Source organism: Hipposideros armiger, unplaced genomic scaffold (assembly GCF_001890085.2).
Source record: "Hipposideros armiger isolate ML-2016 unplaced genomic scaffold, ASM189008v1 scaffold_645, whole genome shotgun sequence".
Classification (NCBI taxonomy): domain Eukaryota; kingdom Metazoa; phylum Chordata; class Mammalia; order Chiroptera; family Hipposideridae; genus Hipposideros; species Hipposideros armiger.
Window position 1 is genome coordinate 110,740 of NW_017731995.1, and position 27,435 is coordinate 138,174.

Here is a 27,435-nt window from a genome sequence, read left to right on the forward strand (position 1 = left end):
AAATAGCATTCTAGGAAGATACAGCAACAAAGACCCAATCGTGGGGAAGTGCTCGGGGCGCAGTGGGAGCTGTGGGGTTGGGGTAAGAAAGAGAAGAGTAGCAGGGGGGGAAGTCACAGACCATAAGTCACATCAAACAAAGCTCAACTCTGTAGCTTAGAGATAAACAGCCACATACAGTAGGAAACCTCGTCTGGAATGGGGTACCATGGTGTATCATTCTGGTAATGGCCCTTGATGCCTCTCAGCACCCCAGTTCTTGTACAATCTCCTCCCCCACTGACCCTGCGTTTGTCCGTGTGACTTGCTTTAACCAACAGGACCTCAGCAAACGGAAGCAGAAGCCTAAAAAGCACTTGCGCACTGTGGCTTGCCCTCTTGGAAGTGCTGCCCTAAAGCTGGAGTGAAGACCACACGGATACAAGGCCCTGGTCACCCTACCTGTCCTGGCTGAGCCCGGTTCCCCATTACACATGCCAGCTGAGTGCCAGTCACTGTGTGAGTGGGCCTCGGTGACCGGAACAGACTAACCACCCAGCCAATCCACAGAATCCTGGGAAATTAACTACAACAATATTCAAGTTTTCAGGTGGTTTGTTTGCAGATAACAGAGGTCAAGGATTGTTGAGGGTACTAAAATACTATAGTAGATGGTTCTCACTCCTTCTTCCATTCCATTTCCATTGGACACATTGAAAATGACCAGTAAAGTCACCACAACTTTTAAACTGCAAATCGTAAAAGTTTTAGTGTGCATTCTCATTACCAGCATACTTCCTGTTTTGGAACCATTTAAAAAATTATTTTATATCCAAAACTGTTATCTAAACGTCTGTGCTGGGCAACAGGCTAAGCTCAGTCACTAAACCACTCAGCCACACATCAATCTCACGCGGTGCCGATGATTTAAATTCATACATTTAGAAAAAACTGTAAATTATGTGGCACAGACCTGCAAACAATCAAATTGTATAGATGCTAAAACTACACATGGCATTTAGTTTTCTACTTGAAGGAGAATCGTACGCAGGTACAAGTGAGAGGGACGCTGCTCTCATCACACCGGGTCGTGTTCGCCGGCAGGTGAGAACACTGGTAACAGGGAAGCGTGCAGGCACAGCTTGCTCTGCTCTGCCTCTCCCTCCCCTGTAACCTAAGTGGACCTGCTCAAAGGGAGGTTTTCTTCTCTCTCCTCTTCTGTCTCCTGTTCCCTTTTGACGGCCTCTCTCTCGCAGGGTCAGATGTACTACAGGAAACCCTGACATTTGGGTTTGGATTTTTCAGAGAATAAACGTGGGAAGGAGCTGCTCTAGGATTCCCACCTCAGCTCACCACAGTTCAGCATTACCTGCTGAGGCCCAAACACAAACAACACACACATACATACACACATACACACACACACACACACACACACACACACACTTTATTCTTCTGTCACTTCCCTGTGCAAATACGTTTGGGATGAGAGTGGAAAGGTCGGTACTTTGGTCACTGGTAGGATTTGGGTAGCCCCGAATCCTAGAGCCAACTACCATCTGATACCATTTCACCATAAATGGATCAAGCATATAATCCATTCCCATCATTTTACCTGCAAAGGTCAGCTTACTCGCAAAGGCCATATATTGGTCAGCTCTGGATGAACTTCCGTATCAGTTGCTCGTTTTGTATTTACCATACACTACTCACCGATTCATCCCAGTTCCTCATTTGTCCTATTTTTGTCCTTCCCCATCTAAATGATTCTCCAAGAACTACACATCCTTGATATAATTGTATTCCTCTACTGCTCCCATTTGGTTGAAGTTTCCTACCTATTTTAGGGAAGCGAAAGGGAAGGTTGGCAGTGGTGGTGGTGATGGTGGAAAATACAGAAGACTGCTAGTGCATGAGAAAAAAAGGTTTTATGACAAGAAAAACTTCAAACAGATATAAGTTTAATGTCCTGGGGACATAGGCAGGTTCACTGTGAAGTCAAATGAATGTAAGTCTCAGGGTCCTATACTTAGAAGAGCCCCGTAAAAGGCCTGGCTTGTTCTCCTTTGGGGACACGACGTAGTGGCAACACCAGCCTCACATCGGGACTCCTCTCTAGGTGACCCTGGCACTTCCATCAAGGATGTACTGCCACTGCCTCTGTCCAGCCCCAGCTAATTACCTGTCCTCTCTTAGGCCACGTGATACATCTAGACCCCAAGCTTTAGCCCCAAGGAAAAGGATCTAAATGAGTGCTGCCCAGCTCCCTGCTAGGAGAGGCATGCCATGACCAAACTTCATGGACTCTTCTGGGGGAGGGGGCAGTGGTCCAGCTAACTGAGATGAGATCAAAGAGTGGCAGTTATCCCCAGGCAAGAAGACCCTCTCTAAGCAAAGTGAAGGAAATTACATATGTGCCATTACCAGTAACTGGTTTCAAAAAATTTCTTTCCGCTTCACAATGATCAATAATAAAAGCAAATTTTGATGGAACATACTAGAGCAGGAGTCTAGTTCTGTAAAGTGCCAAACTGTTAATATTTTAGGCTTAGTGGGCCATTTGGTTTCAGCTCTCGGTGCAGCATGCAAAAGCAGCCATAGATAATTTGGAGATGGCTGTGTTCCAATAAAACTTTATTTACAACACAAGCAGGATGGATTTGGTTTACGAGGCATAATTTGTGAAGCCTTCCATAAGAGGAAAGAGTCTCTCTATAGGAAATATAAAATTGTTGTCCGATAAAGAGGCAATCAATGAATATGTGGCCAAAAATAGGTAGGCAAAAAATATCAAGGAGGTGTATTAGTTAATTAATAACAGTAATAAATTATAATAATAAACTAATTTTTTAGATTTTGTGATGTTTATAGTATTTTTTGTTTGTTGTGATCTCTTCTTATACCAAATAAACATTCATGTTTATACTTAATTTTGAATTTGGGGTTTTTTTTTTTAAAGAGAGCCTCTCCAAATTATATAAGCTCCACGCCACAAAACCTGAATCAGCCTTACTTGGGATGGGAAAATGACGAATTAGTGCAACAGAATTTTGCATCTAAAGAAAATGAACTACCTAAGCTGATATATTCCTTTTGCCAAATCAAACTTAACATAGTAACTTTTTCATATACAATGACCTTACCCACTTAAGAAAATCATGGCTGAGTAACGCGTGTGTGTGTGTGTGTGTGTGTGTGTGTGTGTGTGTGTGTGTGTGTGTGTAGGAGTTCCTTTTACAGGCGATCTTCTATCCAGTGTAAGAATCCCCCATACAACATTCTTAAGAAGTGATTACACAGCATTTGCTTGGATGCTGGCTGTAACAAGGAGCTCACACTTGAGGGAAAAAACTATCTTGATGAGCAGTTCAGTTAGAGAAGTCTTAATGCTGAACCTAAACTTGTTTTCCTGGCAATTCCCACTCATGGGTACTTTATTCTCTAATCATTTATTTAAATATCTGTGGAGCATTTGCTAGGTAATAAGCAGTGCTAGTTAATGTAGCTACAATAATGCAAAACTATCCCCACTAATTACAGCACACTTATTTCTGCGTGCTGGCAACACTCTCACTTCCATAGAGATGTGTCCCTAACAACCCTACTTCTTTCTCAGGTCATCTCTTATTTACCTAAAATTTACTTTGATCATTTCTTATCTGATTTATTGATTCCTCAGCAGCTTGTCTGTCTGTCCTTGGTAAAATGAAGAGGATATTTTACATGTGGTCTGATTAGTGCAGAATATTAGCAAAATGATAGGGGAAAGAATTTGTTCCCAGTAACATAAAGAAATGCATGTGCAGCCTCCCTCATCTGTCTCACTGTGTTCTGAAGACACATGGGGCTGTCTTTCTCTAATTCATGATCCTCACTCATATCCTGATCTTCCATTTCAATCCCATGCACCCGCTCTCCCCTCCTTTCACCTGGCTAACTCTGTCTAACTCTGCTCACCTTTCAAACCTGTTTTCACCTAGAGGATCCCTTTCCTGACACCCTCAAAAGAGGAAGGAAGCAGTTTCTCTTTTCACTAAGCCCTACCAAGGAGATTTTCTTCGACAAAAGTCAGTGGACTTGGTAGGTAACCAGGTAGTCTCAAACGATACAAATAGTTGGGTTAAACATTTCATAGTGGACAGGAATTGCTAAAGACTGAGATGAGATACAGAATCACAAATAAGACAAAGCAAACCTGCTGCGAAACTTAGAAGTTCATTCGGAAAAACAAAAAGCTTAGAACAGGAAAAATTATGATCTGTGATAGAGCTAGTACAGGGGTTAGGACTCATAGGATCTATTAACAACTCTCCTGGAAAGAAGCCCAATTGAGTGCTTCCTCGACAGCAGAGCTGCTGTACGTTCTCTGCAGTTTAGCCCACGGACTCAGAAAATATAGGCAAGCAGTGCTAACAATCCTGCTTACGTGGAATAGTGACAAATCTACAAAACACTGAGATGTAAGTTCCTAATAATGAGCAAGGATGAGAAGTATTACAGAATCAAAGACACTATAATATAGAGCGTGAAAGAAGAGCTATGACTGGCTGGCAATAACCCTAAAAGTTAACTCTCACCATGGTCAAAATAAATAAATTCATAAGACGTGGCATAAGGCAATCTGCTTCCTACAGTGACAACGGACTTTGGAGCAAGGAAATACAGCACAGAAAAATACACAGTGCCCAAAATGTTGCTTTTCATAGTTTGTTATTTTAAGTGAGGTGAATATTTTAGCTTTTCAAAAATTAAATATTGATTTGAAACACACACACACACACACACACACACACACACACACACACGAAAGAAAAAGACCAATTCAAATCACATATGGATAAGTCTGGGGGGGAAAAAATGAGATCATCTTTCTAATCTAGGAACTGCAACCCAAGAATTTTTAGTAGCTTTTAAGTTTCCCCTTAAAAATTCAGCAAAGTGAATATTGCTGAAAATAGCATACTACCATGTCTAAAGGCATAAGTGATTAAAAAAAAAAGCAAACTTTGGCAACTATAGCCTGTGTCTGTAATGAAGGCCAAAGTCTATGATTTCTTTCACAAACTGTTCCTTTGAGTCTTTTGAACTCTTAAACATAATTAATCAAGATAAGCAAGTCTAAAATGCAATTGGCTTTGTCTTCCATACTTGTTATTCTATATGTAGCAACTCATAATTATCCAAGCATTTAAAGGCAGGCACAGAATATGTGTACATATTATATATATGACATGTATGTGATATATAAACACATTTGCTTGACTTTCATGTGTACAATGAAGGCGGGAGAAGAACATGCAAAGAGAAGGCTAATCTGAGAGTAACAGTTTCAATTCAATTCAATGTACAACCTAAGGACTTCAAGTACATTTGAGACTCTCCAATACATTATGCATAAGAATTAGACAGGCAAAAAAAAAAAAAAAGGCAAGAACCTTTCTGAAGTTGTTTTTAAGACTGGCACTGTATTCACAATGGCAGACTTAAAAACTGCAGTGTAAAACATTAATAATGATCTAGTCAATAATTTAAAAAATACTTATTCAATAAACTAGGTTTTATATAGTTCCTCAGAAAGCTCAATGTTGCTAGTTTCAAAAGCCAATTTTTATTCAAAATGCTTGAGCCAGTATTTCTAACTCTGGATATTATCATTGAAATTGAATGACATGTATAGCTAGGTGTTTGACTGCAACCCCCACAAAGAAGTAGGAAGCTAACCAAATTAAAAGGTAGATCATGCTGTTTTTTCTTTATCACCATTAATAATCAAGAAACTGGGAGTAGAGGGGGAATGTGAGGATTTTATACACTATAACACTAACTCTATAAAATTACATTAGGCACTGTAAAGGAACAAAATAACAAGCTAATGATTTCCATTTAAATGGAAAGGGTGGCTCTTAGATCCCATGCACATATTTAATCTTTTGAATGTTCTAAATTTTTTTAATGTGTAAATTACTTGGGAGCTTTGAGCCAAGTAAACCTTTCACAATGCTGCTGTCTTTTCCAGGTATGCAGGCCTGTATCTGGGTGGCTAGGGGGGCAGGCGGGAGGGCAGTGCTAGGTTCTGGGCTCCTCTTCCGTCTGCTCCCTGGAGCTGCACTGTCTAATAACTTAGTCACTAGTCACACAGAGCTATCTAAATTTAAAGCTGAAAATTCAGTTCCTCACTCAGACTAGCCACATTTCAAATGCTCACTAGCCACAGGTGACTACTATAATATATTAGACATCATGAACGCAGAATATGTCCGCCATTATAAAAAGTTCTACTGGACAGTACTGCTCTGGAAATCCCAGGGAAAAGGTTTTCTACAAACACTTTCTCAGAACAAGATGTGGAATTTATAAGATCAAGGGTAGGACAGAGTTGGGATCATTGGAGGAATAGTATTTATCATAAAAAGAATTAAGAAAATCCTATTTGTTCAAAAAATGCCTGGCTATCTTAAAAACTAAATTTGAATGGGGCATTAAATTCAATTTAACAAATATTTATTATGTGCTGAAAACAGATAATTAAGAGATGGTCCCTGACTTAAATGAGCTAATAACCTAATAAAAGAGGTCTATTTAAAAATAACTGTAACAAAGTATGCCACAGGTACCAAAATGAAAGGAGAAAGAAAGTGCTCTAGGAAGGCTAAAACGGGAGCCTGAATTCCGACTGGGACCAGGGGAGGCAGAGAATCAGGGATGTGTCAGAGAGAACAGCGTAAGGACAGAAAGCAGACTCTGGGATAGATTCCACCGCTTACAGCGATGTGATTTTAGGTGCTTACTTAACTTCCCTATCCGTTTCCCCATCTGTGAAATGGGGATAATATTACTAACTTCATTTTGGGTTGGTATGCAGATTAAATTAGTTAAAACATGCCAAGCGCTCTGAACAGTTCCTTTATTAGAATTAAATGAAATAACATAAAGTGCTTAGGAAATTGCTTGGTATTGTACGTATTGAATGTTAATTATGATATTCATATTATCAGATTTATTAGTTGTTATATTCCCAGTCAGATCATTTTAAAGCTCTACTGCTATGTTACAAAAATTGGTAGAGTCATCCCTAGGTATCGCAGGAGATTGGTTCCAGGACACCCTCAGATACCAGAACTTCATCAGTTAGCCCTCTGTATCCATGGATGCAAAACCCTCGGATACGGAGGGCCGACTAATTAGAGAGCTAGTATTTCCTCTGTTTTCAGCAAGTTGGTCAATTACAACCAAGAGAACCAGAAAAAAAACCAAGTTTCCCAAAATACGAAGACACCCTTATGCCTTTGCTGTCTGCAAATCTGGGATTGGAGCTCTAACTAAAAAAAGCACTTCAGTAGAGTAGAGAGTAAATATTTTTAACAATGGGATCTAAAGCGCGTTTAGGTCAGTGAGAGACCAAATAAATCATGATGTACTGTATCTTAACAGGGTTTTCACTAGCTTTTATATATATGATAAACCTACCTTGCAGGCACTGCTGGTCCCCCACCCCCAACACTTCTAATGTGACACAGCTGCTGCCTCTCTCTAAGAACGAGCTTCTGTGCTAAGTGCAGTCCATTAAGGTTCTCTCCCAGGAATTCAGAATTCCAAACTTAGTCACAGGACTCAGTGGTTTGGGGAAGAGATAACTGGTGTTGAGAGAAGTTCCACTGATGCCTGCTGCTGTCCAGGCTTCTTCCCAGCCTCCTGCTGCTCCTGAAACGTTACTGTTCACTTCTGATTTGGATTCCATCTGGTAGTCAATCAATTACCTTTTGCTTAAGCCAGCCAAAACTAGTTTCTGTTGTTTGTACCCCCCAAAAAAGAAAATAAAAAACACTTAACAATACACTTCTTAACCCTCTGCCGGGCGCAACTGATCTCACAGACCCATTGCACACAAATTTTCAAATATCTAACAGTTAACTTAAGTATCGTGACTCATCGCTTCCATATCTTCCCCCTCTACCATAACCTATCGCCAGTCGTGTTTGTGATTTAGTAAAGATGTATTTCATATTTGAAAATTTGTGTGCAATGAATCTGTGAGATCAGTTGTGCCCGACGGGGGGTCAAAGTAAATATTTATATTATGTATATTCTCATACCTCTAAGATCTTAATGAAAATCAATGCGAGAAGACACCTATTTTCACTATATATAATATGCTATTATATACAACTGTATAAATGAGATCTAAAACTTATATCTTCCTTTGGCCTGATGTATTATCACAGCCTGAGACACTGTGCCTCTATTTTATTCTCCATAAATTATTCTTCCAATTATCTTTCCATGAATATATCTCATTCCATGAATATATAGATTCATGCTTTAAGACATAACAGGGTAAACAATAATATAAACAAAGCCAATTTACAATGGAGGTGGAGCTCCTATTCCAGCACAAGTGCCTTGCACATCTTATGCCTCAAATCTTTGGAATGTTAAAACAGGGCAAAATAATCTTTGGACTGGGCCTAAAGCAACATTGTGTCCCAAAGAACTATTTGCAATAACAAGGAAGCAGTCATTATGACTACTGGGCTGAAAATATAAAACATTGCTTAGAATGAACATCACTATGTTGTCTGTACCAGTAGAAATGTCTTCCTCCTACTGATGTTACTGTTCCCCTTCCCTTTCTCATAAATACCCATTGCCTTTGTCTCCTAATCAGAACACTATTTGGGCTTCTGCCTGAATCAGTGCTTTCCCAAAGAGCTATTCTTACTGATCTCAAATAAATGCTTGTTGCCTCTCACTTTGAAAGGCCATTTTATTTTTAGGTTAACAAGAGGTTGCTATTTGATAAGAATAAGGTCCAAACTCTTTGGCAAAGGATTCAAGCTCCTTCTTAACCTGAGGCAATTAACACCTTTCACCTTCATCTCCTGCTATTAACTCAATATATACCAGAGATAACGTCAAATAATCTGTTGATGCCCAAACATGCCATACTTCTCATCTTAGGTCCATTCCACCAGGATGTGACTCGTCCCTTTATCCAGCATATATATCTGACTGACCCCTTAGTCACTAAGTGGCCATCAGATTAAGTGTCACAGTATCACAGTGCCTGTGTTCAAGTAACCCTTGTTTTGGTTAATAATGGTGCCAAAGTGCAAGAGTGGTGATACTGTCCATTTTTAGGGAATTGGTAAATCCATTTGTACCCATTGAAAATGGTGTACTTACTGATATGAAACAATGTCAAAAACATTAATGTCTGTGCTTGTGAAGGTATATGCTTGCTGAGAATAAGTACATGTGTACATTTATTATTCAATATGTCAGGCAAAACAAAACCCAGAAGGATACAGACAAAAATGTTAATCAGTTATTTCTGGGTGACGGGATTTATAGGTGATTTCCACTTTATTCAGTAATGACTTTGTGAACTGCCAAGCTCTGCACTGTACAATAGAAATATAGTGTGAATCACACAAGCAACTTCAAGTTTTCTAGTAGTCAATACATAAGTTAATATAGATGTATTCAGTGACTATGGCTTATGGATAAGTGAAATGAATGACAGCAATAAGGGATGGGATAGAAAAATTGGGAATACTTTCTAAAGGTGTACCGCTACCACCCAGGAAGTAATATAGTGTTAAAATAGGACTTAGATTGACTGTAAATGTACACTGCAAACTATACGGCAAAAAATTTTAAAGATGTATAACTAATATGTTAGGAGAGGAGAGAAAATGAAATCATACAAAATGCTCAATTAAAACCAAAGCAGAAAGAGTAGACGAAAGAAACAGAACAATACACTGATAGAAGAAAGAAAAGCCACAGACTAGGAGATAATATATGCAAAACACATATCTGATGAAGAACGTATATCCTAAATAAAGAACTCTTACAACTCGACAATAAGAAACAAACAACCCAACTGAAAACTGGGCAACCGATTTAAACAGACATCTCATCAAAGAAGATATACAGATGGCAAATAAGCATATGAAAAGATGCTCAGCATCACATGGATCTAGGAACTACAAATTAAAACAATGAGATGTGACTATAAACCTACTGGAATGACTAAAATCCAAAACAATAGTAACACCAAATACTGGTGAGGATGTGTAAATTTGCTGGCGGGAATGCAAAATGCAACAGCCACTTTGGAAGTCAGTTTGGCAGTCTTCTACAAAAATAGGCACAGGCTTACTATATGATGCAGCAATCATGCTCCTAGGCATTTACCCAAATGGGCTAAAAACATATATCCACACAAAACCCAGCATATGACTGTTTATAGCAGCTTATTCATGACTGTGAAGCAACCCGGATTTCCTTCAATGGGTAAATGGATAAACAAACTGTGGTACAATTAAATAATATTTAGCGATAAAAATAAACAAGCTATCAAGCCACAAAACAGCATGGAGGAACCTTAAATGCTTATTGCTACATGAAAGAAGCCAATCTATAAAGACAATATACTGCATGATTCCAACTATATGACATTCTGGAAAAAGCACAACAAAATGAAAAAAAAAAAACAAAAAAAAATCAGTGGATCCCAGGGTTATGGTGGGGGATGAGGGATAAATAGGTGGAGGATAGGGTATTTTTTGGGCAGTGAAACTATTCTGTATGATACTGTAACGGCGAATACATTACATTCACTTGTGAAAACCAAAACATGTAGATCTGTATAAGGAGTCAAACCTAGTGGAAACTATAGATTTTAGTTAATAATAATATATTAGTATTGGTTCATCTATTTAAACAAATGTATCACACTAATGAAAGATGTTAATAATAGGGAAAACTGGGGCTGGGGGAGAGAGAGAGTACATATAAAACCCTCTGTATTTTCTGCACAATTTTTCTGTAAACCTAAAACCGCTGTATAAAACAAAGTCTATTGATTTAAAAGAAAAGAAACCCAAGCTAGCTAGCTATATTGAGACAGCAGCCTTTCAAACACAAATTTGGACCAACAACCAAGAATAATCAGGTAATTAAGGAAACAGCAAATGAGAGAGGGACTACCTGCTACACATTGAAAAATTTTTAACAATTAGTATCTTCAAATATATTTGATTAGCTATTACAGCAAAAAGGGGGGTGGTGGTAGCAGAATGCTCTTAAAATACAGCAATCAGCAATTATAGAAGACTTTTGTGAAAAATGAAAAATAACACTAAAAACTCAAAGGACTGGTTATAAAGTCAAGATAAATTTCATGACATCTGGTATCCAATAAAAAATTACCAAGCATGTAAAACAGCAGAAAAATATAATCTAAAGCGAAGACAAATATACATCAAGAGAAAGTGACATATGACAAAATTAGTAAACAAGGACATTAAAGTTATCATACCAGTATTCCAGTCAAGTTATTATACCAGTAAAGCAAAGATTGAACATATTAAGTAGAAATATATGTGTGTGTCTGTGTGTGTGTGTGTGTGTGTGTGTGTGTGTGTGTGTGTGTGTGTGTGTCCCCAAATTAAATTGCTGGAGATGAAAACTACAACACCTGATGTGAAAGAGCCAATGTCTGGATGGTATTAATGGCAGTTTAGACATTGCAGACGGAAGATTACTGACATTAACGACATAGTAATAGCTACTATCTAAACAAAACCAAAAAGCAACTACAAAAACAGCAAAATAGCTACAATGAATAAACAAAAAAGGAGATTAAAAGGAAATAAAATACTAAAGCAATCTAAAGGCAGAAAAAGAGGAGAAAAGGAACAAAGATCATGTGAGACAAAGATAAAACAGCAATATGGTAGATTTAAACCCAATCATATGTGCTGCCTACAAGAAACCCACTATTAGTGTAAAAACACGAAGAGATTAAAGGTAAAAAAATGAAAAAATTGTTATAGCACCAATCAAAAGAAAGCTTCAGTGGCTATAAATCCAAAGCTGATTTCAGAGCAAAGTATATCAGGGACAAAGGGGATCATTTCATGATGATGGTTAATTCTTTGAGAGCACATGACTGCAAATGTTTATGCATCTGAAACATATGAAGCAAAACTAATAGAATTTCAAGAAGAAACAGACAAATTTATAATTTGGAAGAATTCAATACCCCTCTCTCAATAATTGATAGAGCAAGTAAGACACAGAATCAAACTACACTATATTTTAAGTGTATTTGGGACACCAATTTAGATGATATTTTGGGCTATAAAACACTGCTCAATAAAAAGTATTCATATGTTCTCCAAAAATAATAGAATTAAGTTAGAAATCAATAACAAAAAGACATCTGGAAAATTCCTAAATCTTTGGAAACTAAATTGCATACTTCTAAAAAAAACAAAACAAAAAAAAAAACAGTGGGTCAAAGAAACGAAAAGGAAAAATCAGAAAGTAACTTAAATAATTAAAATGAAAATACAACATATCCAAAAGTGTGATGCCACTATTTAGGAGAAAATATATAGCACTAAATACCTATAATAGAAAATGAAAAAAAAGTCTAAAATCAATTACTTTAGTAGTTACCACCTTAAAAAAACCTACAAAAACAAGGAAATTAAACCTAAAGGATGTAGAAGAAAATAATAAAGATCAGACCAGAAATCAATAAAATAGAAAACAAGAAAAACAATATAAATCAATTATAGATTCATGACTTTAATCTCTACCTATGTAAACACATGGTGTTTTCTAATTGTCTGTCTCTTCTTATAAGGACACCAAAACCAATCTTTAGTTGTCAACCCGAATGACCTTATTTTAACTTGGTTACATCTGCAAACTCTCTTTTCAAATAAAGTCACATTTACAAGTACAGGGGTTATGACCTCAACATGTCTTTTAGGGAGACACAATTTTAACCTATAACAGTGGGTACATAAAATAAACAAGATTAGTTATGAGTTGATACCCACTGAAGTTAGGTGATAAGTATACGTAGGTTCATTATACCATTTTATTTTGTGTATGTTTAAAAGTTTCCATAACAAAAAATGTTGGTTTTTTGTTTTTGGTTTTGTTTTGTTTTTTTAAAGCATGAGACAGATCTATATGTGTACTTAACATAAATTGTCTAGAACATGATCCCTTTTTGGTAAAATGCAGACACACACATGAACACGCACAAATATAAAAAGGACGGGAAAGAGTGACACTGAACCATTAAGAAGACTTTTCTGTGGAGCCTAATTGTATTGGGCATTGAGAGGGGTAAAAGGGTATTTTAACTTTTAACTCTGTATAGTACAATGTGTGTTTGTGTGTTTTTGTGTGTATGCATGTGCTTTAAACGAGTATAACTGGTTGTTACTTTTGTACTTAAATTTTTTAAATGGCTAGTACACATAATAAAAAAAATTATAAAACTACAGAAGGAAATAAGACTTAAATAATAGTAAATAAAAAAGACTTGCTTCCTAACCAGAAGCCTCAGTATGTCAGTTCTTTCTAAATTCATCTACAAATCCAATGCTATTCCAAACTGAAGCAAATATTTTTTTGGTGAGGGATAGGGGTGAGAGGTAAGGTCTTGAAAAAAATACTAACAATAGACACAAAAATAGCCAGAAAATACTGAAAAGGAGAGTAATGAGGAACTCAATGCTAATCAAACTGTATCATCATTATAAAGCTACATTAAAAATTCTGTATACTGGCAAATAAATAAACAAATGAAATAGAAAAAAATGCAAAATTAATCTAAATACATCTGGTAATTTAGTATATTATAAAGGTAGCATTTCATATAGGTGAGAAAAAATAAATTGCTCAATAAATGGTGTTGAGACAACTAGCCAACTGTAAAAAATATAAAGCTGGATTTCTACTATGCTCCTTTTCCAAAGTCACTTCCAGAAAGATCAAAGATAATATGTTCAAAATAAAACCATAAAAATACTAGGATAAAGGGAGTAAATATTCTTGCAATTCAGAGCTAGGACAGTATTAAATAAAAACCTGATATAATAAGATTATTACATTTAACTACACACAATTTTAAAACCTAGGCAATGACCGAAAACACCAAAAATACTTCTGTCAAATATAAACAAACTGCCACAAATACTGTAGTTTATAATATAATTACTATTCCTAATGAGTTCTTCAAGTCACTAAGAAAAAACCCAGTAGAAAAATGGTCTAAAGAAAAGAACAGGCAATTCACAGAAAAAATATAAATGCCCAACAGACATGAAAAAATGTTTAACTTCACTAAAAACTACAAATTGAACAATTAGATTTTTTTGACCAGTAAAACTGGTCAAAAGGCAAAAACAACAACAAACAATTAAATCCTAGTGTTGATAAAAGAGTTTAGTAACAACTATTTTGGAAGAAAATTTAGCCATATCTATTAGTTTTGTTTTTGTTTTTTTAAGATTTTATTGGGGAACTGGGGGAGGGGAACAGCACTGGAAAAGAGACAAGTTGCTGTCCTTCTGTTCTTCAGTCTAATTGTGGAGGACAAGGCTTCACTGGCCCATGCTGGTATGATCATTGCGCTCTTCCCGGGTGAGGCAGATCAGTCACCGGCCTCTGGACGGCGGCTCTTGGCAGCTCACGCTGGCTGCCGGCTACACATGGCAGCTTATGACAGCCCACTGCAGCAGAGGCTGCAGCCTACGCCGTCACCGGCGACTCAAGGCAGCCCAGATCCAGGTCAAGCTGTTGTTTACCACCTTAGCTGTAGAAGGCAGTGTCACTGGCCCTCATGTGGGATCCGAACCAGGGCCCTGCTGCTCAGCGGTGGTGTCCCAAGCCAACTCTTAACCAACGCGCCACTCAGCGGGTCCTCTATTAGTATTTTTAATGCTCATGCCCTCTGACTTCATTTCTTAGAATTTACTCTATAGAAATACTTGGAAAGGATACACAGAGATATGTATTTTAACATTCATTATAGCACTGTTTCTAAAGGCAAAAACTTGGAAAGTAAAAATACTCATTATTATGGGTTAAATTGTGTCTCCCTAAAAGACATGCTGACGTCATAACCCCTGTATCTGTGAATGTGACTTTATTTGAAGACAGTGTGCAGATGTAACCAAGTCATCAGGGTTGACACTAATCCAATGACTGGTGTCCTTATAAGAGACAATTAGAAAAATGTACACCTGAAGCTGATGTTGAATAACATTCTGTCTACTATAATTTAATATACATATATACACATATATAGTCACAGGATGTAGAGTACAGTGTGGAAAGTGGAGTCAATGGAATTATAATAGATATGTATGATGTGGGGGGGTGGATTGGGGGAAGGGTGTTGTCACTTTGTGAGGGGTAAAAAGAATAACTATTGCACTGTTTTGTACACCTGAAACTAATTAAAAAAAAGAAAAAAAGAAAAAAACTCTACAACCCAAGGAACATCAAGGATGGCCAGCGAATGCCGGAAGCTAGGAGAGGCACTGAGACAGATTCTGTTCAATGCTTCCAGAAGGAAGCAACCCTGCGGCCACCTTGATGATGGACATCCAGCCTTCACAACTGTGAGAGAATAAATTTGTGTTTTTGGCCACCCAGTTTGTGGTCCTTTTTTACAGCAGCCCTAGGAAACTAAAACACCCATCAGTAGAGGTTAATAAGTTACAAGAAACTCATAAAATATAGGATGTAGTAATAAAAAGTATGCAATAAACATAAGTGGACATGGAAATATATGAAAGATATATCAATATAAGTGAAAAAGTTTAAATTGCAGAATATGAATAATACCATTTTTCAGGTAAATTCAAGAGAACATCTTTTTCCCCTTCAACTCCTCACTGAAACCCATCCTTCTCAAATGCTGGCCACGTCAAATAGGAGCTAGACTGGCTCCGTCTGTGATCTGGGCCTGCAGCGACACCTTCACAGATCTAATTCCACTCCCCAGGCCTCAAGAACACCACGCTGCAAAGGGTTCCAAAAGCTCGAGCCCTACAACTCTCACCATCTGGCCATTTCCACCAGGACGTTCTGCTGTCATCTGGAATACACACAGCCAACTAATGTTTTTCTTGACAATGTTTCTAGAATGTAGACTTGGTATGACAACTAAATTATACCTACTATGAACTTGGACAGATTGGGAGTGGCTGCCTGTAGGCACATGCTGAGTATTCAAAGACCACAGCAAGACACAGTAGGAAAAAAATGCCGAGAGAGACAGGTGTCTGCCATGAGCACAAAGACCAAGGATTTACTACTATCCCTTGTAATCCTGTTTTTGTTCCAGATGCTGCTATAATTCCTTAGCAAGGCCCAGACTGCTGAGATAATGTATAAGAAAGTATTTAGTCAACTTTAAAGCATTCCTATTATGAATAATAATTTCCAGTCTTCCCCATCTCTAGATCGTTCCTATCTTGACACCTGTGAATCAAAAAACTTTGTGATTCCTTATTACCTAGGGACTAAGGCTAAACCCCTAAGTCTGAAGTTCAAGATCTTTCAAAATCGGAACTCAGTTTACCCTTCTTTACCGTTAGCTCAATATCTCCTCAAGCAAATACCATTCTCAATTATAGCCAAGCCATTCTAGTAGATATTTCCAAACACTCAACGCAAATTTTCTATTCAAAACTTGCTCACATATTTCCCTATACCTGAGCTGCTTCCTTGCTCCTGACGTAAATTCTATAGGCGATGAAATTCCAGAGGTGATTTAAAGTCCTTATGTTCAAGCCCCACAATGATATATCGTATCTCACAGTGATATATATCACTCTCCTACTATTCAATGTTCTATTACAGACTGGCTTGTAAAACGTATCTTTTTGTGCAAGGTTTCTGTGTCCCCCGGCTACGCAGTAAACACCTGAGGGGTACAGACTGGCCCTTGCTTGGCCCTTCCATGTATTTCAAGATACTCAGAGGGTGTTACATACTCAGTAAGTCCTCAACACTTAATCATGATGATATTGCATTTATAAAAATAAGGAAATCATTTGTGTTTCTGACTACCTTTATGAATTATTTATAAACCAATTAGCTCCTTTACTATTATGAAAATTTATTAGGTATTTAGGTATCTTCGATATTTTTATGGCAACTAAAGTATTCACCATACTGGAGGGAGCATTTCACTTAAAATTTCTAATTTTGGAACCAAAGGTATGATAAATAAACAACTTCACCAAATCTAACATAAAAGTTTAACTTTAAAATAAAACTTGAAAACCATTTCATTGCCCTAAAGTTACTGTATATTTAGCTCATGATAATTTCTATGTCCTTCTATCATTTTTAACAGCATATGTTCCTGGATGTCTTTCTTTATTTCCCTGTTGTTTCAATTTGTCTGATCTTTAATGAGTACCCCTTTTACAGGGCGGATTTCTGTAGTAAATCTTCAGGTTAAGTTAAAACTAAGTTTTAAAAAATCACTATGGCAGAGGAACCAAGGGCCAAGGATACTGAGGAACAATTAAACTAACAGATAGTCACAGTATTTAAAATATGAAATTACTATAAATTTTTCATTTGATTCTATTTTCTAAAAGGGACTTTTCTAGATTTGCCTCTTCAACATTATTCTCTACCCAATTACTTGGTCTCTTTAAAAAAGGGTCACAATTCCAATAAAACACATTGATTCCAAAGTGAAATTGATGTTTTCTATTTAATGTCATTCACCTATATTGAAAATCATGAGTTAGAAATGGGAAAGTGGTATAATCCTCTACTACTTCTAAGAATATTGACACGGATACAAAAAAATGAAATACACTTTTGTTACACTGTATTTATGAATAGTTAAATATGCCAAATATCTTCTAATTACTAAACAATACTTAACACTTAAAAACACCAGATTGGGGCCGGCCAAGTGGCTCAGTTGGTTAAGAGCTAGAGCTCTGAGCAACAGGGTTGCCAGTTCGATTCCCACATAAGCCAGTGATGCTGCACCCGAGCTGAGCTACCGCTGACCTGGTGAGAGCACGTGCTCTTAGCAACAAGGTTGCCGGTTCAACACCTGTATTGAATGGTGGACTACACCTTCCCGATCCCCCCCCCACACACACACACACCTAGATGGAAAACAGCAACTGGACTTAGAGCTGAGCTGCGCCCTCCACAACCAAGACTGAAGGACAACAACTTGACTTTGAGCTGATGGGTCCTGGAAAAACAGTGTTTCCCTTCCCCCATTCCCCAACACTGTTCCCTTCCCCAATTCCCCAATAAAAATCTTAAAAAAAAATACTGCATACTAAGTTAAAAAATACTAGACTAAACAGCATTTTAAGTAAAAACATTTACAAAAATAAAATAGAAACACTAGATTGTTCAGTCACACAACAATAAGAATTGCATATACAGCTAACTATATTACTGTGGACAAGAATGTATGAACCTGTTTTGCTTCCAGGACCTTTACAGTAAGAGCGAACTCTCTGAATGGTGCTGGGTTAAAGCTATGACTCCTAGATAGAATAATTTATAACGAAGATCAACTCTATCTGCTCTTTTAAACTTCAACTTTGAATCAGTCCACAAAATGACCAAGTCAGTTCACTATAACTATTGAGTCTAGCACTTAAACTAAAAACTTTAAAAACAAACTTCTTTACCTTAAATAAGCAACAAAATGTAACACCCAACTAGCGTATCACTAACACAATTTCATGTAAGAAATAGGTTCTAGATGGAATTGGTTAGCAAAAGAGAAACTCTTAAAAACAACTCTATTTAATTAAAAGGTGCCATACTTCTAATAAGGCAAAAATTCCTTGTAATTACAAGGAATAATAATAGTAATCCAAAATTAGTTAAGCACTGACTATTCTATCACTAATGTCTTTTAATGCTGTTCACCTGACTTTTTTTTTTTTTTTTTTTTTTTTTTAGCTGAGCCATCCTGCTACCTATTGGCAGCTCAGTGGCTGCTCAGCTCGGGCTGGACTCGANTATTGGCAGCTCAGTGGCTGCTCAGCTCGGGCTGGACTCGAACCGCTGTTGCTCAGAGCTCACACTCTTGAGCGAGCTCTTAACCAACCGAGCCACTCGGCCGGCCCCTCACCTGACTTTTTAAAGTAAAATGTTTATTAAATTGTGATGCTTAGAAAAAAGGTGAATAAGAAATGGGAATGTGCATTGAAACGATTTGAGATTATCTACTGTTCACTTAGTTATATATTCTCTTTCTCTCCACTGTGCGAAACACACGTATGCCAGGATTAACAGAAGGCTGTTCTTCCCCTGCTAGAGACCCTGGCATCTAGAATAATTAGAACGCTAGAACATTAAAGCTAGAAAGATTGGTGTCAGCCTGTCTAACCCCTCATTTTCAGATTAGGAAAGTGAGATTCAGGGAGGTAGAGATTCCTGTTCACACAATTAACTGGTGGCAGAGCATGGACTAAAACCCAGGAAACCCTAACTCTTTTTACCTGTAGCCCGTTTTTCCTCTTCAGTCAACAGGCGGGGGCGGGGGCGGGGCGGACGGCCGGCCACAGGGGACCTCAGGCAGCCCAGAAACTCCCTGGAGTCTTGCTCCAGCTGGTGTGTAACTTAATTTACATTCTCTATAATTAACTGACTTTAAATAAAATTCTTAGAATTAATTTACCTAAATCAAAACAGATACAATAGAGTTCAAAATGTTACTTTAAAAAAAACCTCCCTGCCAGTAACAGGAAATCTAAACTAAGGAGTAAATGGCACTAAAGATGACATTCTTTCAGATGCTTCTCCAAACTACCAGAATACTATAAATGTCAGCCCCTCTAAGTGCTTTACATACATTACTGCATTATTTTCTGAAATCCTTGACTAAGCCCATTTTACAAATCTAGACACTAAAGCGCATATTGGTTAAGATATTTTCCTATATTATAGAGCTAAGAAACAGGATTTATAACCCAGATCTGCAGGACTCTTCTAAATCTCTTCCTGAGTTTATAGTCCAGGATACATGACACTTTTGTAAGTCACCTCTTTCCTCTATACTAGACAAGGTTGCCTTCTCATCTTTGTATATTCCAAATCCCAAACCAAATCCCATGATTTGGAATATCTCTTTTTTCCTTTCTCATTCCTCAAGGTGTAATACATTCCCAGCCCTAACTTCCCACCAGTGCTGCCTTAATTCAGGCCTTCACCAAGATAATGCTTCCCCTAGGCAGCTCTCCTTCTAAACCTATTTAAGAACCTAGAACAGGAACAAAGTATTTGTTGGAGTTACTGCCACCACCTACATTAGTTCAGCAGCAGAATTAAACATTTTTGTTTTCCTAATAAATGAAGACTAAAATCCAGATACCATCTGCATTAAAAATAGGTTTCAACAACCTGATCAAGTAAGAGAAATGCTGAATGCGCACCTAAGTAATAAACAAGTTAGCAATTATAATTCTCAATCAAGTATTCAGCAATCTGTATGCTAGATGTTATAGAAATTATCAGGAAGACTACATATGCATATAGTCTAATCTCCCAGAATTACATATAGGGTCAGAAAACAAACAAACAAAAACTAAAGAATATAAGCAAGTTAAAGCAAGTGCTAAGGAGTTAAAGGAAATGAAGATTAAAGCTGGTTAATAAAAATTGCTTAAGTATCTCTAAATCTTGAAACAAACCAGATGAGTGGGGGGGGGTAACAGTCAACAACATTACAAACCCCAAACCATTTGGACCAGAGAAGGTTGACCAGGGCTATTATATAAGGTTTTATTTTTCCCAGCCCTTAATTTCTTATCAGGACGCTATGTACCAGGGGTGCCAAAAAAATGTATACACATTTTAAAAAAGGAAGACTATATTAATATATACCGATAACAAAAGATGAATACAAGTCACGTTTGACTTCTGCAATGACAAGAGGTGCTCAAAGTGGTTACCATCAGCATCCAGACACTTCTAATTATGGTGAACTACTACTTGAGCAACGTTGACCCAAGTGTTAACATCTCTTAAAATGTGTATACACTTTTTTAGCACCCCCGGTATTAAACTTTTTAATTGCTCTAAGAAAATACTACCAGCAAGATAAACTATTTCATGTAAAAGTACTTAACATATATTTATATATTACATATAACTTTAAATGAAACCTCAGCTTTCACAAAATCTATGTTTAAAAACTGTCAAAACAACAGATTTACTGAAGATTCACCTCCTCCATGAAACCAATCACCAATTTAGTCTCGTTAACATCTAGGCACTATAGTTCCATCTATGAGCGAGTTCTGCATACTTCTGCTGGAGATTACTCGACTTTATACCAATTCCCTTCTGTCACCCCCCCCCTTATCTAAGGGGGACAAAATCCTTTTTAATTGTTTTTGAATTCCCACCAGCACTGCCTTAATTCAGGCACTCATCATATTTCACATCGACTACTGTAACAACATATCTGATCTCCTTTGTCTTCACTCTCACAATCCTCAATCCACCTTCTATTGTGCCTCCCCACCTTTCTCCCTCAACTTTCTAAAAGTCCAATCTGATCTGGTGGCTCCCCACTACTAACGCATTACTTCCTCAACTGTATCTCTCCTACATCTATGAAATACACATTCATATCCTGAGGAGTTACAGTAATGCTGTACTAGAAGAACTTGTTTTAACTTAATTTAACTTCAACTCACAGAACATACACCAAAGACTGAGGGAAACCTATTAACATAACATTTCCAATGTGCTTCAGAATTACCCTATTAGAAAAGATCGGACATCAGCAGTGGTCCTCAAACTGTGATACATGTTATTCTGTTGAGCCTGCTAAAACTAGAAATGTCCAAGTTCCACTTCAGACCCACTGAATCTGAATATTACCTAGGAATTCGGATTAGCCACATGATTCCGATGCATACCCAAGCAGAAACCCTCCTTGCTCCATAACATACTATTAGTAGGTCCCCTGACTTTCCAAGCTGTTTTATACCTCTCATCAACCTGGGGGAGTACCTACTCATCTTAAATATTCAGGTATAGCGCATTCTAAAAAACTTTTATTCATCCTCTCTTTTGATCTCCTAAACCTTTATAAAAATAATAGCATCCGTTACTATTTACATACAGTCCTTCTAATCCACACAAGCCCCTCCAAGAGAGAGTATCCCTAATTTAGAAATGAGAAAAACAACTCTAGGATGAGGAGCTTAAGAAACTTGTCCAAAGTGACCATATGAATTTGAACCCTGGTCTGCTGACTACAAAGCAAAGACATTTTCCAATGTAACACGCAACCTCTTAACACCTCAAACTGACTTACTCATCAGTTTACACATGTTTTCCTTTTCAAACACACTAAGCTCCCTAAGGGCAGGCATCAGCCCTGGTTTTGACCTCAACATTTAGTTAATGAATACATATTTGTTGAGTAAAAGAAGAAATGAAACTCCTTGAGAGCTGGCACCATGACTACTATTCTGAATACACTTCTTGCTTAACAAATTTGGTCTGATCTGTATATCTATTGCATGATTTTTTTAATAAAACTGTGTTTCAGTAGTCTTAACTACAAAAACTACAGAGTCATTAAAGAGAAAAAAAGATTGTGCCAAAAAAAATAATATACTTTACTCTCCAATAACTGGAGATGTCAAATATTAAAGTTTATCTTCGCAATAACTTCATACCAGAAGAGCACGTAATAATGTGGTTTTATATGACAGAAATTCAAAAGGTAAAGCTGATAAATAATAGATAACAAAGAAATTGAGCACTGAATACAGAAAGCCTATTTGGCAGCCAACTTACACCAACCAGTAAGCAACACTGTCTTTCTCTAGCACAGTGCTCTTCCACACCTGTCATTTATTGAAACCAGTAAACAGTACAGGTAAGCACAGAGCAATTAGTCAGTATACTTGTCATAAATGTAATGTCCTTCCTGCCTAAAGCTAATGTGTCTGGTATGTAAAACAGTGCTTAAACTACCTCCTTTCTGACACAGATTACATAGCAAATGTAATACACAAGGAACATTTTAATTATTTTTCATTCGCAGATAATTTAACATTCCAAGTGCTGGAGATTTTCCTTAATTGAAAATATGCAAAAATTAGTGCTGCTTTAAGAATCTTACACTTTTTAACTATATCCGAGTTTGGTAAAAAAAAACAAAACAAACAAAAGAACAACAACAAGCGATTATTTCTTTAACTTTTAGAAATAATAACAAGGAAGAAAATACCCTTCTCAAACAACATGATGTAGTGGAAAGTACACAGGCTACTCATCAGGAGTCCTGGTTTTCTAGTTCTGGTTACATTACTAAATTGCTGTGTGACTTAGGGCTCACTGGCTCAGTTTTCTCATTTGTTTAAAAAAGCTGGGGGGGAGGGGGAGACTTGAATATCTTTAAAGTTGTTTCCCAAAATTCTGATTTTAAGCCAGTCCTATTTAATTCTTCTAACCAGTAAAGTCAAAATATGTTCTTTAAGGTCTAACTTCTGAAATATGAAACACATCTGAATCGCCTGTCACGAATGGTTCAATCTCCAACAGGATGGGACGGGATACAAAGGGTAGACTCTTATAAAGTTAACAATTAATCAGGTAACTTTCCAGAAATTGTCTAATCCTGATTTCTTAGAACAAGCAGGTGTAGCCTGGTTTGACATATTTAAACTACTAAGAAAAGTTGTAAAACTGCTCTGTTGACATTTCTGTAGATGTTTCCTGGGTTCCAGTGGCACATACTCTGCAGGTGCTAACAAGCAAAGAGGGGAGAAATGGCCTCAGCGTTTCAACCACAGTTCACCCCCAGCCACCGCAGTAAGATGCAGCCTGACAAGGCCTACACCACAGGGCAGAACCTTCCCACCCCCAGAAGTGCCAGCAGCCAATGTAATAAATGCTTCCGTCAACAACACACATTCCCCTTCCCACAGCAAACTGCTGGCTCCCAACCCGCCATCTGGGGTCGGAACAGGCCGCACACCACCAACCTAAGAATCATTCTCAGGCCCCAAAAGGCCAAGAACTACTACAGATTGCGGTTCCCCTGCGCATGGCAGTGGGGAGAGCAGTACCTTCTCCTACCAGTGCTAGCTAGCTAGCTAGTTAAATAATTAAATAATTAAATAAATAAATATCAGTGGGGAGGAGGGTAGAAATCAGGCCTGGGCGAGATTGCTGGAGAAGTAAACCCTGGTTCTCTGCAATGGGGTACAGTAGCATTTCCTGCCCTCCTTTTGAACCCATGCACTCGACATCATTCCCTCCCGAGCTCCTAAAGGGGGACTGAAAACCACCGTATGGTCCACTTCATTCATATCTGGGCTTCATCTCCCGACCTACCCACTCCTGAAACCTTGGGCATTGTCAAGGAAGGTACCCCCAGATCAAGCGGTAGGAAGTGAGGCGAGGGCCAGGGCAGGGGCCGGGTTACTAAGTAAGATCCAGCAGCTCGTGCAAGAAGGAAATCGCCTTTGGGCCTGAGAGTCAAGTTTGCACCAGCAGCAAGGGCGAGGGCCCGGCCACGCAGGGTTCCAAGACAGGCCCGCGGAGGTGACACTTCCCTGCTCCCGGTCAGCTCCGGGTGGCGGCGTTCGGCCGCCGGGGCCCGCATTGCCCGCACCTAGGCAGCTGGGCCAGGGCGCCGGTGCGGAGCCGGGAGAAGGCCTGGCCAGCTGCCGGACCCTCCCCGCGCCGCTCCCGCCTCCTTCCCCACTCCCACTTCCCGGCCCAGGCCCGCGAGGTAACGTCCGTGGTGGCGACGCGGGTCTCGACCACTGACCACACATTTCTTGCCGAGGAAGGTGAAGAGGGACTCGTTCTCCTGCGGGGTGAGCAGCAGGGACCCCACGTTAGTGACCCTCCGCGGCGGCGGCTGCTGCTGGCCGGAGCTCATGGTTTCGCCGGCGGGGCTGGGAGTCCAGGTCCGTGTCCTCCGGCGAGTGGGCGAGCGCTCGTCCCCCTTCTCGGTGACAGGGGCGGGAGGAGGGGAGTCAGAGGCGCAGCATCTCGCTCAACTCCTCCGGCGCGGGGAGGAGGAGGAGGCCACGGAAAGGAGGAGCCGACAGAGGGCCGTGCGGAACAAGGGAAGCTCCCAACTCCCGCCCGGCTGGACTCTGGCCGGACGGTCGTTGTCCTCGCACTCGGGCGACTGCGCTAAACTCCCAACTCCTCCTCCAACCCTTCCCCGGCGGCAGCGGCGGCGGCGGCGGCGGCCGCACAATCCAACATGGCAGCGGGGGCGGGCGAGACCACAGGACGCAGGACGCGGGGGAGCGCGCCGGAACTTCGCTGCAGCCCGGTTCCCGGGAGGAACCGCCCCCCCGCACGCGCGGCCCGCCGCGCCGCCCCGCCCCCCAGGCCCCGCCCCCTTCCGGCCGAGGCGCGGGCTGCCCGGTCCGATGCGTGGCCGTGGTCCCGGGTGCGGGACCCGCCTCCAATGTCGCCCCTCGGCTGCTGCGGCCCAGCGGCTGCCGTCTGAGAGAAGAGGAGGCTCGGCTCCGCCGCCGAGCTGCCGGCCCCTCTTTCCCAGACGTGCACCTTTGCGAAGAGTCTGTGCGGGCTCCCTCCCCGGAACGGCTCTGATTTCTGGGGCGCGGAAGCCGGACGTTCACGCCGCACCTCAAAAAGGTCTGGAACGGGGAGACGGAACGCTGACGAGAAGTGACGTGGTCCCCGGGGCTCCTCGCCGGTTTCGGTCAGAGCCGCAGGTGCCTGGGGTCTCTTAAACTTGGTCCAAACTTCGGTAATGGGAGTGGAGAAACAAACAGGCCTCACCCAGTATTGTGAAAGACAGATCTTGCTGATGGACGTTACAAAAAAACAAACGCACTGAAAAAGATTTCTACCGCCCGCCTGGCGTCTCACATAGGATGAGTGTATTTGTAACATGTAAATTCAAGGTAATTTCTTTTAAGGGCCCTGAACACGTTTTTTCCCCCTGTCTTGTGAATTGGAAAAAATTCCTTTTTTCCCTTCTCATCTTTTTGTTTCTCTCAAACCCCGAAGACCTTGTTTTCTTTTTATCCAAAATGAGTGTGCCCATTTGGGCATGCCTGTCACGCAGGAAAATACATCACCCGGTTTAATCATTAGAAGCAAATCTTAGGAATTAAAAAAAAAGAAAAACTCGTATACCTCAAAATACTCCAAGTGACCTAAGATAAACTCTTTTGTTCAATAAATTTAATGTCGTAAAATGAAGTTCTGGAATATGGAAATGATAAATACCACCCACAGTAATGAATTAAAATAAGCATCTGATTTCTCCACCGTAAACAAATCAGCATTTATTGCATGAACTTTAACCATCATGTTTGCTAATTATTCAATTTCAATAAACAAATCGACCATATATTAAATTTAAGCCATCCTGTGCCAAATAAAATTTGATGAAACTTCGATTTTAACATCTCTGACAGCTTCCAGTACGAATCTCAGATGTACTAAGCAGATTGATAAACCATTAGCAGTGCAGTTTGAAAATAACAAAAATTTTAAATTAAACTTAATGAAGTTAGCTAAGTAGGAACAAATGGACAAAGGTAAATGAGATCATGTAGTCCTGGGAGTCCTCACAAAATTTGGATACTTCAAAATTAAATTCAATAATGTTAGGGAAAAAGTGATTTTAAAAAAGCAAGTGGACTTTTAATAAAGTAACTAGGTTTAGAAAAACAATGGTAGGAATGTCAACCTGGAGTTTCCTCTGAATTACAGAGCTAATAAAATAAACCTAAAAGCTAAAGCAGTGTCTCTAGTATCAAAGTTGAGGCTCCTATAAAGTAGAATGACAGTAACAGTGGAAAGCACTAGAAGTTCTTGAGAAATCATAGAAATTGGATCCCTAGTATTTTCAAACCTGGGAACCAGGATAGTAACAAAAGTGTAGGCTTCACATAGGCCTAAATTGGAGTTCTCGTTCTGCCATTTATAACCTTGAGGACTTGGGACAAGTTGCTTGTCTGAGTTTCAGTTTACTCATCCATAAAATAGAAAATAATTTCTATTTAATAAAGGTATAGTATAAACATAATTAAACCTACCTCAAAGTTGTAAAACTCACCAGGATAACAATGTAAAGAACCTACTACATCATGGTTACTCAAATATTACTTGTCTGTCATGGACCATCACCTGCGGTCTACTCTGCCTTCCCTTAGCTAAAGGTTGAAGAGTTGAGTTGAAATATATCCCATTGTTCTATCTAAGCCTGATACTACAGTTCCTATTTAGAACTCTACGTAATTCTCCAAATATATAGTGGTGAATTTGGAATATCATTTCTTTTGTTAGAATTTCTAATTAGGCTATATGTCATGTCACATAGGCTATATGTACCAATATAAAAATTACACAGCTTTTTAAAACTAGAAATCTAGAGACAGAATCATGTTAGTTTCTAATTAACAAAAAGTGAAAGATAGCAATTTTTGTTAGAATGCCCACTTTCAAAACTTGTAGTCCACCAACCTATTTCTTTTTTCTTTTCTTTTTTAAGATTTTTATTGGGGAACTGCGGGGATGGGAACAGTGCTGGGGAATTGGGGGAAGGGGAACAGACAAGTTGCTGTCCTTTTGTTCTTCAGTCTAGTTGTGGAGGACGTTGCTTCA

At 39.1% G+C, this 27,435-nt stretch overlaps 1 protein-coding gene across 1 annotated transcript in view; it reads right to left on the reverse strand.

Moving 5' to 3' along the window:
* WASL (WASP like actin nucleation promoting factor) overlaps positions 1-25,055 on the reverse strand; it is a 67,702-nt gene extending 42,647 nt beyond the window's left edge. Inside the window, exon 1 of the mRNA XM_019625916.1 lies at positions 24,605-25,055. Within this exon, the coding sequence (XP_019481461.1) occupies positions 24,605-24,718 (114 nt within the window). The 5' untranslated portion in view covers positions 24,719-25,055. The remainder of the gene's footprint in view (positions 1-24,604) is intronic.
* Positions 25,056-27,435: the final 2,380 nt, after the last annotated feature.